This window comes from Talpa occidentalis, unplaced genomic scaffold (assembly GCF_014898055.3).
Source record: "Talpa occidentalis isolate TD23 unplaced genomic scaffold, MPIMG_talOcc4v2.1 talOcc4.5, whole genome shotgun sequence".
NCBI lineage: Eukaryota > Metazoa > Chordata > Mammalia > Eulipotyphla > Talpidae > Talpa > Talpa occidentalis.
This window is the reverse complement of record NW_023604861.1, coordinates 86,354,587-86,371,657: the sequence shown is the minus strand read 5'-3', so window position 1 is coordinate 86,371,657 and position 17,071 is coordinate 86,354,587. Positions and strand designations below refer to the sequence as shown.

Sequence of the window (17,071 nt, the reverse complement as noted above, 5' to 3'; positions counted from 1 at the left end):
AACTCCCTTTGTAAGTAACACGGGTGTGAACTCTGTCCTGCCACCCACCTTTCAAATTGAAAGGAACACCTAAAATAACTATTTGGGGTATTATTTATACGTTATGAAAGCATGGAGAAAGCTCTCCACAGGAGATGTGTTTTCTAAATGTTAGTCTATAATATGAACTCATTCTGAATTGTGTGCAAAAATCATTGATCCAGCATCAAAAATTATATTAAGGGATCAGCAGACAGCTGGATTTGGTCTTTTAACTTTATTGAAAGCAGGACATTGGAAACGGTAAGATTTGCAAGAGGATTGTTAGAAAAACATTGAAGGTGTTTGACTTCTTTTCTTTCCTGTTAACAAAATGTTGATGTTGTAGGGGGTTTTACATGTGGTTTTATGCACTGTGGTATATTCAGGACCAAGATTATGCCTTTCCTTTCTAAGGAAAGAAAAAAGAAAAAAAACAAAAAACTGACTAAGTTAGCAAAGAGCAGTGTCACTATGGGGGTTCTCACGCAGACAGGTTTTTTTTTTTTTTTAAATAATAAATTTTATTTTTATATTCCCCCATACAATTGCAAACCTCCCATTCTGACCCCAATCCCTCCCCTCCCAGCCCTCACCCCCCAAAAAGTGTCTCTGGTTCATAGTTTTTTGTTGATTTTGATTTTCACTTTCTTATAGTTATTCATTTTCCTGGCCCCTTATTTAAGTTTTCTAGATTCCTGCTATGAGTGAGACCATCCGGTATTTTTCTTTTTCTTTTTGGCTTATTTCGCTGAGCATGATCCCTTCCAGCTCCATCCATGTTGCTGCAAATTGCATGTGTTTATCTTTTTTGAATGCTGAGTAATATTCCATGGTATATATGTACCACATCTTCTTGATAGTCATCTATTTTTGGGCATTTGGGCTGTTTCCAAAGCTTAGCTATTGTAAATAGTGCTGCTATAAACATAGGGGTGCAGGTGTTCTTTGGAATTGATGTTTCTGTGTCCTTTGGGTAAATACCTAGGAGTGGAATTGCTGGATCATATGGAAGCTCTATGTTTAGTAGGTCCAGAAATCTCCACACAGCTCTCCATAGTGGTTGGACCAGTTTGCACACCCACCAACAGTGTAGAAGAGTTCCTTTTTCTCCACAACCTCCCCAACATTTGCTGTTGCTAGTTTTTTTAATATGTGCCATTCTCACTGGTGTAAGATGGTATCTCATGGTAGTTTTGATTTGCATTTCCCTGATTACAAGTGATGTTGAACATTTTTTCATATGTCTGTTGGCCATTTGCATTTCCTCTTCAGAGAAGTTTCTTTTTAGCTCTTCTGCCCATTTTTTGACTGGATTATTTTCTTTGTTGTTGCTGAGTCTCATCAGCTCTTTGCAGACTTTTCTGATCAGTCCTTTATCATTAGTGTTGTGTGCAAAAATGTTCTCCCAGTTGCTCACGCAGACAGGTTTTAAGAAACAATACATGAGGAAGCTGAATGTCTGGCAATTAATCCATTAAAATAATCTCTATGAACCTCTCCAAAAGTGTTCTTAAACGCTAGAGCAGGGATTGAACTGTTATTGTTGAGCTTGGAGCCCCACCCCCCGCCCCCCCAGGCAGGAGTAATTAAATGATGGATTTGATTAGAAACACCCAAGTAAGAATAGGTTTAACCAAATTGGCTAACCACTCTGGGGGTGAAGGCTTCCTCTGACTGCTATCTTACTGAAAGGATACGCTCCACATTTGTCTGAGCCCTGCTTCTTAGCAACACCTTGTAAGCAGCACCCCTTTTGGAGGTGTATTTTTTCCTTCATGAGCCAAAGCATTTAACCTGGTACTATTGAAGCCTTATCACCTGTGGGCAATAACTTGATTTTTGCTTATTTGTGCGTTTATTTTGATGTTAGCTTTTAAACACAATCTCTGAAACCTTCCCTCCCTATCTACAGCACACCACAACCTGACCCTCACCCCAATCCCTAGCCCCCAAGCACACACACTCCCTTTTTTTGTTTTAACTCGTGGTTCGAGAGAGAACTTAACTCTCTCTAAATATTATAAGAGTGCATCAGTGGGGCATAACACCTATTACTAGATAGGGTTTTGTTTTGCAACCATCCCAGGCCGGGTAGGTTCACACTTGGTTCAGGAAGCTTAAAATTGAAACTTGGAGCCCTTTGCTTCAACCCCACAGGTTAAGGGAAACAAGCCAGCAGGAAGACGGCAAGCTGGCCCCTCTGCGAATCTCTATATGCTCTTTCCTCTGGGCTTCCTCTCAGTCATTCTCAGCCTCCACGCTCAGGTGCGCCCACCCACGCACGCCCACAGCATGCTCCAGGTGTCCACCATCAGGCAGGCGGCCAGAGCCCAAGCTCCCATGGGCCCCCTGCACAGAGGCCACAGGTGACAGCCACAGAGGCCGGCAGCTGAAAGCCTGACAAATCTTCATTTGCCCCGCAGGTTCGCACCACGAGAGCCAATGAGGGCTGCCGTCCCTGCGACTGCACCGAGTGGCCCAGAAAAGAAACCTGAAGGCATTTAATACACCCGGCCCGCACGCCCGGGGGCTAAACGTTCCCGTCGCTCAAATAGCGCGCACGCGCACGCATGCGTCAAGCTAAGCAGGAGCCGACGAAGCGCCCAACAAGCGCGCAGCAGCCGCGTCCCCGCCGGCGTCGGGAGCGCGCCCGGGTGAGGCGGGACCGCCCAGGCCGGCGTGTGGAGGGAAGCGAGCGCCTGGCGGGGTTCGGGCCTGGGTCATGGCTCACAGGCCGAAAAGGACTTTCCGGCAGCGCCGAACTGACTCTAGTGACAGCGACGGTTCCCAAGAGTCACCTGCTGAAGCCGGTGCCCCCGCGGAGCAGGCGGCCTCAGGCCGTGCGGAAGCGGGGTCTCCCTTCGCGGGGCGCCGCGAGGCGGTGACTGAACGCCCGCTGAGGGCCCGGGGCCCTCGGGGCCGGGGCCGGGTCTGGGCCAGTTCCCGGCGCTGTAAGGAAGCGGCTCCCCACGAGGACGGTGGCTCTGGCGGCCCAGGTGACTCGGGGTAATGGGGCCGGCGCCCAGGGGGAGGCGGGCGGGCGGGCGCGGGGTGCGAGGCGCCCCGCGGACCCCGCCGGAGGTGTCTGTAACCCACTGTGGCCCACACCCGCTGAGTCTCTGCTGGTCCCGCCGCCGCTTCTCCGTTGCGCGCCCCTTGGGCGAGTGTAGAGAATCCTGCGCTTTGGTGGCTCATTTGTGCTTAAAAATCTGCTGGGCCTTTGCAGTCATCCGTGAACTGCGTGATGTTTATGAAGAACGTACCGAATTAATGTTCTAGGAAACATGTAACTAGAACTGTGTATTAAAAGGATGTAGGTGACAGACTTTGGGGCGTTTTCTTTTGCATGCTTTCTTTTTCATCAGTTATTTGCAAAAAACGAGATGAAGATGATGTCAGTAACACAGGCGGGACTCTGACACTGCACTGTACCAGTCATGGCATTCGATATAATAGTTATTTGGAATTACCTTGACTTTCTTAAATATAGAATTCAAACAGCATAAAGTAGCTCTCATAAAATGCGTTCTAGTTTGAATCGGACCTTAGTAAGAGTACATCTCTTGGTTAGCCATGCGGTAAAAAAATTTTCTCCCCACTAATTTAGTCTAATTTCGGTTATTCCTTATTTATGACCCATTTGTTCAAAGTCTTCTACTCCGTGTAAATCATCTGGTTAAACATTAAGGGAGAATTGAGACAGGAGTGGTCTTTTCGCCTGTCTTTTAGAACAGTGATTCTCACATTTTTTGGTCTTGGTTCTACCTATAAACACTTGAAAATTATTAGTCCCAAAGAATTTTGTATCTGTGAATTATATCTATTAATATGTACCATGTCAGAAATTGAATTATTTTTTAAAGATTTATTTATGCATACAAGATCTGGGGTAAAGGGGAGAGGAGAGGATGAGAGAAGCCACCAGAGACAGAGTGGGGAGCAGAACAGGCAGATCTACTAAAATACACTGCTGAGGGGACCAGTCGGGAGACAGGTGAGGTCTGCTGCACCATGTGGATTAGTTTCCTGGTTGGTGGGGATCACACTTGTGCGGTGCTGCAGTGGCTGCTGATAGCTTCATAGTGCTGCCACTTAATCCCTGGCACCACCAGGGAGGCCCTAAAATGAATTCTTAATCCATTTTTCAATATTGTACCCCAGTGGCGCAGCGGGTTGAGTGCCGTGCTGTGAAGCTGTCTGCAGCCTCTGCAGCGTGGGTTCCATTCCCGTCAGGCCAGGGAGCAACCCACATGGCGAGACCTCTCCTGCCCCACCCACTGCTCCCCTCAGCAGTATCTTCAGTCTATCTGCCTGTTCTGCTCCCCACTGGTTTCTGGTGAATTCTCTCACCCTCCCGCGCCTCTGACTGTACCCAAGTTCTTGTATAAATAAATAAATCTTTAAAATATAAAACTTTACCCCTTTACATTAAAGATAAATAGCATATTTTTGTGCAAAATAATTTCCCCACCAGGCTAGAATAGCAAGAGTGGTATTGTTTTCAATTTGCAGATCTCTTTAATCTGACTTAATGGACGGCAGCTGAGCTCTCAAACTAGCTCCTGCATTTATTCTACCTGTTATGATACTCTTTTTAGTTTGATGTAAGAAAACCAGAGATGTTTGGTTAAAAAGGAATACTTACATTTCAATTCTGCTTTAATATTACTACAAATCTCAACAAGTAAACTTTCTTATAGCTTAGTTTACAACATGGAAGCTTAAGCCATATCATTAATTTTTCCACTGCTGTAACTTCTATTGGTCCCTTTTGCACATTGAATGGATCTTTTACTCATGAATATTGACTCTTTGGAATGTACAGGCTGGCTGAATTTACAGATCTTGCAAATGTTGGATCCTTATATTGTACGATATTTTAAAATAATCACTGTTAATATTACTGCTGATACCATCTGTCTTTAAGTATTGAAGAGTTATTGTATTCACAGTGGAGGATGTTTTCCAAAATTCAGTTTTTATTTTTTTTTTAAAGATTTCTTTTTATGCATACAAGAGCTGGGGTACAGGCCAGAGTTACAGAGGGTCCGGGGGAGGAGGTAGAGGATTCACCAGAGACAGGGTGGGGAACAGAACAGGCAGATTGAAATACTCTGCTGAGGGGAGCAGTGGGCGAGTCAGGAGAGGTCTGCTGTGCCATGTGGGTTGCTCCTTGGCCGGGGATCGAACTCATGCTGCAGTGGCTGCACTGAGCTTCATGGACTGTGTCTTAACCCCTTGAGCCACCAGGGAGGCCCCCAAAATTCAATTTTTATTTGAAAATCTAATTCTTGAAATGGCAGGCACAACTTTGCTCATTTTTGAGAAAATGTCAGATATCCATGCCTGAATTTATATAAGACCATAGCTATTTAAGTTTTTGGTATGCATCATATAAATCAACATGTGCATATCCTGCATTACATTCACCACTAAAAGTCCAATTCTGTACAGTACCATACTATTGACCTCTTTTATCCAATTTTTCCATCCCTTTTTCCCCTTCCCTCCTTGTAACTACTAATTTGATCTCACAGTCTTAAAGATTATTTTTGTTTTATTTTAGATCATTAGTTTGTTGTATTTCTTTATGTACACCACATGAGTGAAATCATATGGTGTTTGTCTTTCTCCATCTTGTATGTCTAAAATGTTAGAATTAAAACACCATATTATGCATACACCATGTGTTGTTCAGAATTTCAGCTGTTGATTCCAATATCTTTACTCTTGTTATATTTTAAAAATATCCTTAGAATCCAGAATGGTCGATCTTTCAACAGATGAAGAGGATGGAGCTCATCATTCCTCAGAAAATAAGGATGATCAGAGTTCATCTTCTGATAGTTCTCTCTCTCAGGAAGAAGAATTTACATCAATAGGTTGGTAGTTTTTGTAATTTTGGTTAAGAACTTTTTTAAAAAAACAATATTGCATTACCTTTGATTAAAACTAAATTTCAGGGTTACATCATAAGTTTTATGTGTATATAAGCCTCATCTCACCCACCACCAAAGTTCTAGTGCCAGTCCCACTATCAGGTTAGCCCCTATTCTTCCCTCCTACCCCCTTCCTCTCCTCTGGTAACCACTATATTTTTCATAGAGTTTGAGTTATTTTTGTTATTTGTTAAGCTCATTTGTTTTGGTATAGTCCACATATGAGAAAAACCATTTCATAATGGTCTTTTTGACTTGTTTTCCTTTTAGCATAATCACCTCAAGGTCCATACATGTTGTGGTCAAAGGCAAGAGTGTCATCTTTTTTTAATAGCTGAGTAGTATTCCATTGAGTCTATTTACAACTTCTATATCCAGTCATCCATTGAGGGACATTTAGGTTTTTTCCATATTTTAGCTGGATAACAATATTCTAAATATGGAAACATCATATGACCCAGCAACATCACTCCCAAGTATTTATCTGAAGAATATCTGAATATTAAAAACACTAATTCAGAACGATTTATGCAACTCTTAGTTCAACAAGAATTGGTTGATAGTGAATTACTACAGAAGGTACTATTGGACAATGCTATAGAGGCTAGACAAGGCTTGGTTCAATAAGAACCAGTAGTTCTTGTCATTTTTTAATATGTAATTTTTTATGTAAGTTCACAAGATATAGAAGTTTGTATTTAGTGATGTTGCCAATATTAGGAATGGAAGCCTAATAGACAAGTGAAGCCTTGTCTAGCCTCTATAGCATTGTCCAATAGTACCTTCTGTGGTAATTCACTGTCAAGTACTTTAGCCACTGTTGCTGCTGAACTCTTGAAATGTGGCTAGTGGGACTATGAACTGAATTTTTAATTTAGCTGAAATTAGTCACATATGACTGGTTAGGGTTTGCTATATTGAATAGCTACTTTAGAAGAATTAGTGTAAGGCAATAGTTGTGAAGTGTTGGCAGCACTTCACATCTAAGGAGAGAAAGCAGTGTTTGGAAATGTGTAATAGTTTTTGATTATCACAATAATTGAAGTGATGTTCACATGTGGTACCCAGGAGGCAAGATGATAAAATGTCTTGAAGAGTGCAGAACTGTTCAGCACTATAAAGAATTGTCTCTCCTCAAATGCCCTCTTTTTTTTTTTTTTTATTTTTTTTTTTTTTTTTTTTTTTTATTTTTTTAATTTTTCTAGAGGCATGTTTTATTTATTTATTTGTTTGTTTGTTTTGTTTATACATGCACTGGGTACAGTCAGAAGCGCGGGAGGGTGAGAGAATTCACCAGAGCCAGAGCGGGGAGCAGAGCAGGCAGAAGGACCGAAGTACACTGCTGAGGGGAGCAGCGGGCGGCAGGAGAGGTCTGCGCGCCATGTGGGACCCTCCTCCGGTGGCTGGGGAGCAGCCGGGGATCGAACCGGCGCCGCAGAGGCCGCGGGCAGCTTCGCAACCCAGTGCTCAACTGCTGCGCCACCGGGGAGGCCCTCAAATGCCCTCTTGAGAAACAGCAATTTAAAGTTGAAAACTTATCTTGTGAAAACAGTTGGAAGAGAATGTATTGACTGGAGAAGAAAAGATTAAAGAGGAATGGGATAAATTTAGAAACTATATGTGGAAAGTTTATTTTTGTTCAAATGATAGATGTACTTGAATGATTCTGTAGTGGAGTATCTGCCTGGAGTTGTTCACTGTGGCAAAGACTGCTTGATCCATGGGGACATATTAATGAGTTATAATTCTGTGAAAACATAATATTTTTATTGTAAAACTATATGCTAGCTTTATTAATTAATCAGAGATCTGCCCAGCATCTACTGTGGAAATCTTGGAGTTAGATGATATAGGCAGGACTAGACTGTTCTCTTCTTGAACGTTTACTTCTTATCCGTAGCTTGAGGGAATTGAGGGAATTAATAGCTCTATGTAGCACTAATATATCATCAATAAGTCCATTAATTGTGATTTATTAGTTAAATCCCACCAAGTCATTTGTCAGTGAATCACTTCCAATTTAAGTATTTATGCTTCTATAGTTATAAACTTGAGTATTTGAACCTTAATGTTTCATCTTAACCCTGGTTGCACATTAAAATCCCCAGAGAGCTATAAAACACATACTGCTGCCCAGCTCTAGATTGGATCAGCAGAATTTGAATCTGTGGAATGAAGGCCTCTGTATCAGTGGAGAGTCATGCTTCCCAGGTGATTGTAATTTGTAGCAAGCATCAAAAAATGGTAAATATGTTACGATTTTGAATTTCAGTTCCACTTTAGGTTGTTAGCTGTGCCTCCCAACTTTAAAGCTATGTCTTCTTCTTTCACATCACAATAAAATCATTAAACCAGACAACAAAATAAAGAGCCCTCTGGCAGAGCCCTACATTGCTTCATAATTAATTTTTGGGAAGAGGAAAATAGGTATTCAACCAGTTAAGAAACCATGCAATTTTCCCCACATATTTTAACATCTATAAAGAAAACATGCAACTGTTGAATGCTTTAGGAGGATAAAGGGAGACCAGACCTGTGTCATTTTCCTGATTACTAGCTGATAAAAAGTAAATCACTTGATTTGATATTCTTTATATTTAATGAATATATGTGGTTTCTAGTGATCACCATCTACTGTTCATAATTCATCTTTTGTTTTCCTTATGACTTATGTTAAGCATAGTAGTCTATAATTTGTGAAATCTATTTTCTGTTTCAAAAATTGGAAGATTTGTATATGTCCAGGGATTTGACATCTTTTTATTTCTCAAAGAATATAAACCAATTTGTAGGAAAGGTTAGAAAGTTTAACTTGAGCCTAAGTGACTTGACTTCTTTAATATTTTGAAATACTTGAAATGGGTCCTTTGCCATTTTTGTTTACATTACAGCTTGTCTCTTGCATGAAGAAATTGGGTTTTGTTGTTGTTTTGCATTTTAAAAGGACAGGTTTATTAGGAAAAGGAGAAAGAAAAGAAGAGGCTTATGCATAGTCAGTCCTAGGCAGGCAAGAAAGCTGCTTTTGTTTTCAATAAAATTTTATTGACTTAAATACTATATAAATTTGCGGGCTTTTTCATCTTTAAAAGTAAAGAATATTTTTGTTGATATTTAGTTTCCATTTTCCTGCTCTTTGTCTTTCAGTAAATATCCCTGATGCAGCTTTTATTCAGTCAGCCCGTAGAAAACGTGAATTGGCCAGGGCACAAAATGACTACATTTCTTTAGAGGTACAACATATATCTACCGTCTCTGGGATGAAGAAAGACAGTGATGAAGATCCTGAGAGTGAGCCTGATGACCACGAAAAGAGAATACCATTTACCCCAAAACCTCAAACACTTAGACAAAGAATGGCTGAAGAAACAAGTACATATTTAATTTATTTATAATATGTGAAGATTAAGGCATTTTTCTTCAACATATATTATGATGTAGTGTCTCATTCTAAAAGGTTATTAAATTTTTTTTTTAAAGATTTATCTATGCATATAAGAACTGGGGTACAGGCCAGAGGTGTGGGGGTGAGAGGATTCACCAGAGACAGAGTGGGGAACAGAACAGGCAGACTGACTGAAATACACTGCTGAGGGGAGCAGCAGGCGAGACAGGAGAGGTCTGCTGCACCATGTGGGTCACCTCCCTGGCTGTAGATCGAACTTGTGCTGCAGTGGCTGTGGATAGATTCATAGTGCTGCACCTTAACCACATGTGTCACCAGGGAGGCCCCTTAAATGGTTTTTATTGATTTTTAATTTTTTTTTTATTTTTTACCTTATTGTTCATTTTTAAACAATATTTGTTTCCCCCCACTCCCTCTGTAGTCCCCATAGTTTCCTTCACCAATACACCCGTGCACCATCACCTCAGTCCCCTGTGCTCCTCCCTCCTCCTTATCCCTCTTCCTCCTCCTCCCCTGCAGTATGTCTCTGATTTATAACTGTCTATTTTTCCTTTGTTGTGTTTTGTACTGTTGTTATTTTTTTACACTGATGTCTTATTTGGTTCCCCTATTATATTCCTGCTATAAGTGAAATCATCCGATTAAAATGGTTTTTATTTAATATTAATTTGGTCAATGACATGAGCTCTAAAAGACATATTTTTAGAAGTTAAAATAATTGTACAGTATCTTATTTTTGAAATTGATATATTTCACTGTTAACTTTTTAAAGACTTCTTTTAGTATGGAAGTAACTACAGAAATTTTAGGTGTCATATATTAAAATCTTTCCTACTCAAAAAAGAAAATTTATTGACCAATGACTATTAGGTCTCAGTTTTACTGTCACATTTGTCATTTAGGAACATACATTTTATCAATGTTTTTGTCATTTCAAATAACTTTTTTTTTTTTTTTTTTTTTTCAAAATAAGACTTGCTTTCTTATAACCCAGAAATTATTTTTAAATACATGCATCCTCAATGGAATTGAAAATCTCTGATAAGGGAAAACCAATGTTTAATTTTTCCAAGTTTTCCCACATGTGATACTACAGTAGTTTGAATGGGATAGTTTCGTTTTAAGAGTGCGGTTTCTGGGGCCTCCCTGGTGGTGCAAGGGGTTAAGACGCAACCTAGAAGCAATCCGCAGCCACTACAGCGCAAGTTCGATCCCCGGCCAGGGAGCTACCCACATGGCGCAGCAGACTTCTTCTGACTCGCCCGCTGCTATCCTCAGCAGTGTATTTCAGTCGATCTGCCTATTCTTCTCCCGACTCTGTCTCTGGTGAATCCTCTCACCCCCCACACCTCTGGCCTATACCCTAGTTCTTTCATGCATAAATAAATAAATCTTTAAAAACAAAAAAATGCAGTTTCTGGAGGCAGATTGCTGGATTGAAGTTCCAGTTTCACAGTCCTCACACAGGTGGTTTAATCTCTTGATGTCTGAATTTTCTTTTAATAATTGAGAGTGATAATCTTTCTTCACAGTATCATTGTGAAGACCAAAATAGCACAATAAAGGAATGCTAAGCCAGAACATTACATTTACATATAAATGTTAGCTGCTGCTATTAAAATGAAAAAAGACAATATTTATACATGAACTTTTTATTCCCCAAGCAACCAGAAATAAAGAAACAAGCGAAGAAAGCCAAGATGAAAATCAAGATATTTGGGAACAGCAGCAAATGAGAAAAGCAGTTAAAATCACAGAGGTAATAATTTTTATACCATGTATGTAAAATTCTTGTGGCGGCTGTAACAAATTGCCACAAACTGCATGACTTGAAACAATAGACATTTAATCCTCTTACAATTATAGAGGCCAGAAGTCCAAATAAAGGTCTGGCAGGACTGTACTCCTTTTGAAAACCCAAGAGAAAATATTTTCTTGTCTTTTCAGGTTTTGATCACTCTAGCGTTCCTTTGTGGCTGCATAACTCCTTTCTGTCTCCTTCACATGGCTGCCTTTTCTACTCCTGTACTCTTTTTGTCTCTTTTAAGACACTTGGTTATTATATTTAGGGCCCACCTGTATAATCCAAGATGATTTCATATTGAGATACTTAATACAACGACACAGATTCTTATTTCACATAAACTTATATTCAGATTCTGGAATTAGAATAGGAACTTATCTTTTGAGAGGCCATCATTCCTTTTACTGTACCTTATCCTTCCAAAAGCTCCAGAAGAGAATCTACTCCTTGACTGTTCTACCTTTTGGTGGCTTTTTGGCTCATCTCTCTCTGCTATATCTTTTCATCATCTCCTTTTATTATATCCCAAAATTACCTCTCCCTCTCTTATAAGGATATGTAAAATTACTTTTAAGGCCAATTTGGCTAATCCAAGAAAAGCGCCTTTTCTCCAGATCCTTAATTTAATCACATATTTTGTAACATTTACAGATTGACATACCTTTTGGGGGTCAACATTCAGCACACTACAGCCACTTAACAGAGATAAGCATTAGACTCTACAGTCTTTGCAAGGGAAAACACAGCTAAACAAAATAATTGGGCTAAAGTCTTCCAAGTTCAGTGACAGTTATGTTCAGGGTCCTGAGAAGGCATAAAGAATTAAGTGAGAGGTTTTATAGAGAGTAAGATGAATGGGAATGCTCAGAAAACCTCTACATAAATGGTCAGTTTTAAATGGGTCTTTGAAAGATGTTTATGATGTAAAGGATTCAAGGCAGAAGACAGGAGTAAAGGCATAAATACTTAACAGTCTGCTTAGCTTGGGAGTTTGCAAGTATGATTGAAGATGAATGAAAATATTGGTGAGAGCTGAAATGAGAAATGATGATGCCTCGTGAAAAAATACAAAAAGAATGCTAGCTTGGGCCTCCCCGGTGGCGCAGCGGTTGAGCGCTGGGTTGCGAAGCTGCCCGCAGCCTCTGCAGCGCCGGTTCAATCCCCGGCTGCTCCCCGGCCACCAGAGGAGGGTCCCACATGGCGCGCAGACCTCTCCTGCCGCCCGCTGCTCCCCTCAGCAGTGTACTTCGGTCCTTCTGCCTGCTCTGCTCCCCACTCTGGCTCTGGTGAATTCTCTCACCCTCCCGTGCTTCTGACTGTACCCAGTGCTTGTATAAATAAATAAATAAATCTTAAAAAAAAAAAAATAAAAAAAAAAAGAATGCTAGCTAAAGAATTGGCTAATTATCTGACCCATTTCTTTACATGTCATTATCTGAAACATGTTCTTCAGGACCTTTTCAATATTCTGTCATATCACGGTGATAATGAGCTATTATTAGCCAGAGAATAGTAATATGAAATACACCATGTTACAAAATGTTTTAGTCAAGAAGGCATTCCTCCTCTACAAGTGACAAAAAACCACAAATGACAGTGGCTTAATCCTAAAAGCTTTACCATCCATCACACTTTCACTTCTCCTTAACTGGTGTGAAGTTAAGTAGCTACTTCTGTCATGAAAACCAAGAATTTAATTTTGGGGAAATAGGCATAGTTAGGCATATGTGTCTACCACACAAGATAATAGTCACTAAAGACTGTTAAGTCTTCAACAACTGCATAAATTTCAGAGAGTATATTAGGCTATAAAAAAACACTAAAAACACTTGAGAACCAAGCTTTTGTGAAAAATAAGATTTTATAATTTGCCTCTTGCATGTGAATTTAAATTTTCTGAATTTTAAAAACATAACTGAAAATTTTCAAAGCCTTGCCATTTTGAGCTAGTGAGAACTTGAATATCTGATTGTTCATGTTATCAATATTTGAAGACAAATGAATGTTTAAAACAATATTCATATTTTTAGGGACGAGACATAGATCTTTCCTGTAGCAATGACTCTCAAAGAAGGAAGAAGTTTGATACTTCCATTTCATTTCCACCAGTAAATTTAGAAATTATAAAGAAGGAATTAAATACAAGGTAAGTAATACTCATTTTAAAATTTATTTGCCCGAGATATTTAATAGTGAAAAAATGATGCTGTATTCTTTTTTATTAAATGTAAATATTAATGTTAAGCACATTTGTAGGCGAAAAATTGCATCATCTTTGTTACCACACTAAAACAACTCATTTTGGGTTTTGTTTTTTTTTTTTAAAGATTTATTTATTTATACAAGAACTGGGGTATAGGCCAGATGCGCAGGAGGTTGAGAGGATTCACCAGGGACAGAGTGGGGAACAGAACAGGCAGACTGATGAAATACACTGCTGAGGGGAGCAGCAGGCAAGACAGGAGAGGTCTGACACGCTATGTGGGACCCTTGCTGGCTGGCCAGCCAGAATTGAACTGGTGCTACAGAGGCTGAGGACAGCTTCACAGTGCTGTGCTCAACCACCTGTGCCACCAGGGGAGGCCATGGTTAAAACCAATAAATATCAAATTCTGCTTTTTATTTACTTAATATGGTCATAGCTTTTTTCTACATTGTTAAACTTAAAAGATATTGAGGGTGAAATCAGCAAGATTGCAGAATAGGAAGCCCCAGACCTCATTTCCCTACAGAGTTACCAACTTAACAGCAATGTATGGTTCCTAAAGCCTTATGAGAATTCCAAAAACAAGTTAGGAGGTTTCAGTACCCCAGAAAGCTGAAAGCCAAGAATATCCACATTGAAATCAGAAAAGGCATTTCATTTCAGTCACAGCAACTCCACCCATAAGCCAGCATAGCTTATATTTGAAAGAGAAAAACCCCAACTCATGACTTCCCCATTGGTAGGAAAAGAGAAGAGTAGAACATACATCCAATATTATGACTTTTCAGCAGACTGGTTTATGCCCTACCTACCTCTGAATTCTCGTTAGAATTATCTCACCTTGGATACCTAAAGATGCAGACAACAAGAGTATCCAGTGGCTTGTTGCTGAGCCAGAAAACATGTAGTACCTCAGACAGACATCAAAGGAAGAGAGGCTACAAATTCCTGAAAAACAAACTCAGAAATCTCTCTTGAATTGGGAAATTACATGTAGAAGTCCAAGGAAGATGCTTTCTCATAAAAGGTTCAGGACATACCTCCCCTCCCACCTGCCCCCAGAATTTCCACCAGGGTGAAGTTCTCCCTTATAAGAAGCCAGTTCATTAGTGCATTTTTTTTAAAAAGATTATTTATTTATTTATTTATTTATACAAGCACTGGGTACAGTCAGAAGCGCGGGAGGATGAGAGAATTCACCAGAGCCAGAGGGGGGAGCACAGCAGGCAGAAGGACCAAAGTACATTGCTGAGGGGAGCAGGGGGTGGCAGGAGAAGTCTGCGCGCTATGTGGGACCCTCCTCGGGTGGCCGGGGAGCAGCCGGGAATCGAACCAGCGCTGCAGAGGCTGCGGGCAGCTTCTCAACCCAGCGCTCAACCGCTGCGCCACCGGGGAGGCCCTCATTTGTGCATTCTTGAATGCATACAACACAAAACAATAAGACCCACAAAGAAACAGGAAAACACAGGCCAAAGGAACAAAATAATCCCAGAACTAATACTAAAGAAACAAAGATATATGAATTACTTGGAGAATTCAGAATAATCATTTTAAAGAAGGTCAGTGTGCTACAGGAGAACATAGATAGACAACTAAACAAAATCCGGAAAACAATGCATGAATAAATTGAGAATATCAACAAACTAGAAAAAAGGAAACATTCTGGAGATGAAGAATACAATAACTGCACTGAAAAATTCACTAGAGGGAATTAATATCAGACTTGAGGAAGAAGAATCAGTAACCTTAATAGCTGATCATTTGAAATTATAAAATCAGAAGAACAAAAAAAAAAGTGAAAAAAGTCTAAGGGACTAATGGGAAACCATCAAGCACAACAACATACACATTATGGGTGTCCAAGAAAAAGAGACAGAATGGGGGCATAGAGCTTATTTGAAAATAATGGCCAATAATTTCCCAAACAGAAGAGAGAAAAGGCTATCCAATTTCAAAAGACTCAAAAGGATTCCAGTGAGTATGAGCCCAAAGAGACTAACACTGAGATTATAAGACTTTTAAACGACAAAGAGAATTTTGAAAGCAGGGAGACAAAGCACCTCTTCTGGTACAAGGGAATTGCCATAGGGATTATCAGTGGATTTCTCAACAGAAATCTCTACAGACTAGAAAGGAGTGGGACGATACATCAGAGTGCTGAGAGATGATGCCAACCAAGAGTAGTATATCTGGCAAAATTGTCCAAAATGAAAGTAAAATAAAGACCTTTTCAGGTAAATAAAAGCCCAAGGGATTCATCACCACTAGGCTTACCTTACCAAAACTAAAATAAGTTCTTCAAACAAATTAAAGGATGCTAGTCACAAAGCATACAGAAATTAAAAGCTTTCTGGTAAAGGAAAATGTCTAGACAAATAAGAATCTAATGTGAAAATCACTTATAATTCAAGTATAAAATTTAAAACAAAACAAACTGTTAAAGGATACAAAATGATATAATTTTGGGTCATCAATAACAAGAAGTAGAGGAGGAGTTTTGTATGTGATTGAAGTTATCAGCTTAAAATAGACCACAAGAATTGTAGGAGTTTCTTATAATCTCCCTGGTAACCACCAAGAAAATACCTATGGAAGATGCACAAAATAAAACTGGAAAAGAAACGACATTAGTACAAAGCCAAATAAAAAAGGAAGGCAGTAAGAGACCACCAACTGAACTAACTCCATAAGACTCCTGTTTTGAATATGACCACTAATTATTCTAGCAACTTAACATAGTTTCCAATCCTCATCTGTCTACGCTTCTACTCTAAAATTGCATATAACTCAACTGCATATGACAAAACTGCATATAACTCATCTAGCTCAATGCGTAAAAACCTGTTTACTTTCTACCTTTCCCTTTGAGACCTCTTTCATTGTGATACTCTCCTTTTCTCAGCCCAGGTTTATATAACTATCAGTTTGCATGATGGTCTTTGTAAGGTAACTAAATTTTTTTTTTCATTAGCCTGCTATTTACTATAATAGAAATAAGAGTTTGGGAAATAATTCTTAATCTTTTATTTATCTAGATTAACATTACTACAGGATACTCACCGCTCACACCTGCGGGAATATGAAAAATACACAGAAGATGTCAAGAGCTTAAAGAGTACAATCCAGAACCTTGAGGATTTGTCAAATCAAGCTCTAAATTTTAAATTCTATAAAAGCATGAAAGTTTATGTGGAAAATTTAATTGACTGTCTAAATGAAAAGGTACGTGGCTATAAATATTATATCATTTCCTTTTTATTGAGAAATCCCTTTGTTACAGCAACTTCCAGAGAAATCAGATGGCACTCAGGGAAGGGGGTTCAAGGTTGTCATGGCTACCGCTGTGAACAAGCAGTGCAATATACCCAGCAACTTCTCTGCTCCAGCAAGCAACAGAATCAAAGCCGTAGACTCCCCCAAGCAGCAGGCTTGGGAAACTTCCTGCTTCACCTTTACCAGGCAATTAAGAAAAGTTTGCCACAACAAATACTTTAGTATTTTTCCTTCACACTTTAGATGTAATATGATACTAATGCTGAAGAGTTAGGATTTTTTTGGTAATTATTTATTAAATAACAAAATTTTGTATATAAATTTTTTTTTTTTAAATTTCATCTGTTCAAGAAAAATTCTAAAGAGTGAATTAAGTCAGGGGCCTCCCTGGTGGCACAAGGGGTTAAGACCCAGCACTATGAAGC

General features: G+C 39.6%; 1 protein-coding gene across 5 annotated transcripts in view; it reads left to right on the top strand.

Annotated features, from left to right (window-relative positions):
* GCFC2 (GC-rich sequence DNA-binding factor 2) overlaps positions 1-17,071 on the top strand; it is a 61,309-nt gene that overhangs the window by 10,016 nt on the left and 34,222 nt on the right. For 3 of the 5 annotated variants that reach the window (XR_008554384.1, XM_037527711.2, XM_037527713.2), the window contains exons 1-6: positions 2,688-3,017; positions 5,778-5,903; positions 9,105-9,329; positions 11,028-11,122; positions 13,198-13,313; positions 16,409-16,595. Coding sequence is in view for 4 of the 5 variants with exons in the window: in XM_037527711.2 (XP_037383608.1) it covers positions 2,744-3,017; positions 5,778-5,903; positions 9,105-9,329; positions 11,028-11,122; positions 13,198-13,313; positions 16,409-16,595 (1,023 nt within the window). In the remaining variant the exon portion in view is untranslated. Of the gene's footprint in view, positions 1-2,687; positions 3,018-5,777; positions 5,904-9,104; positions 9,330-11,027; positions 11,123-13,197; positions 13,314-16,408; positions 16,596-17,071 lie in introns of those variants that run through there. The other 2 variants (XM_037527712.2, XM_054701759.1) reach the window with 2 other exon arrangements.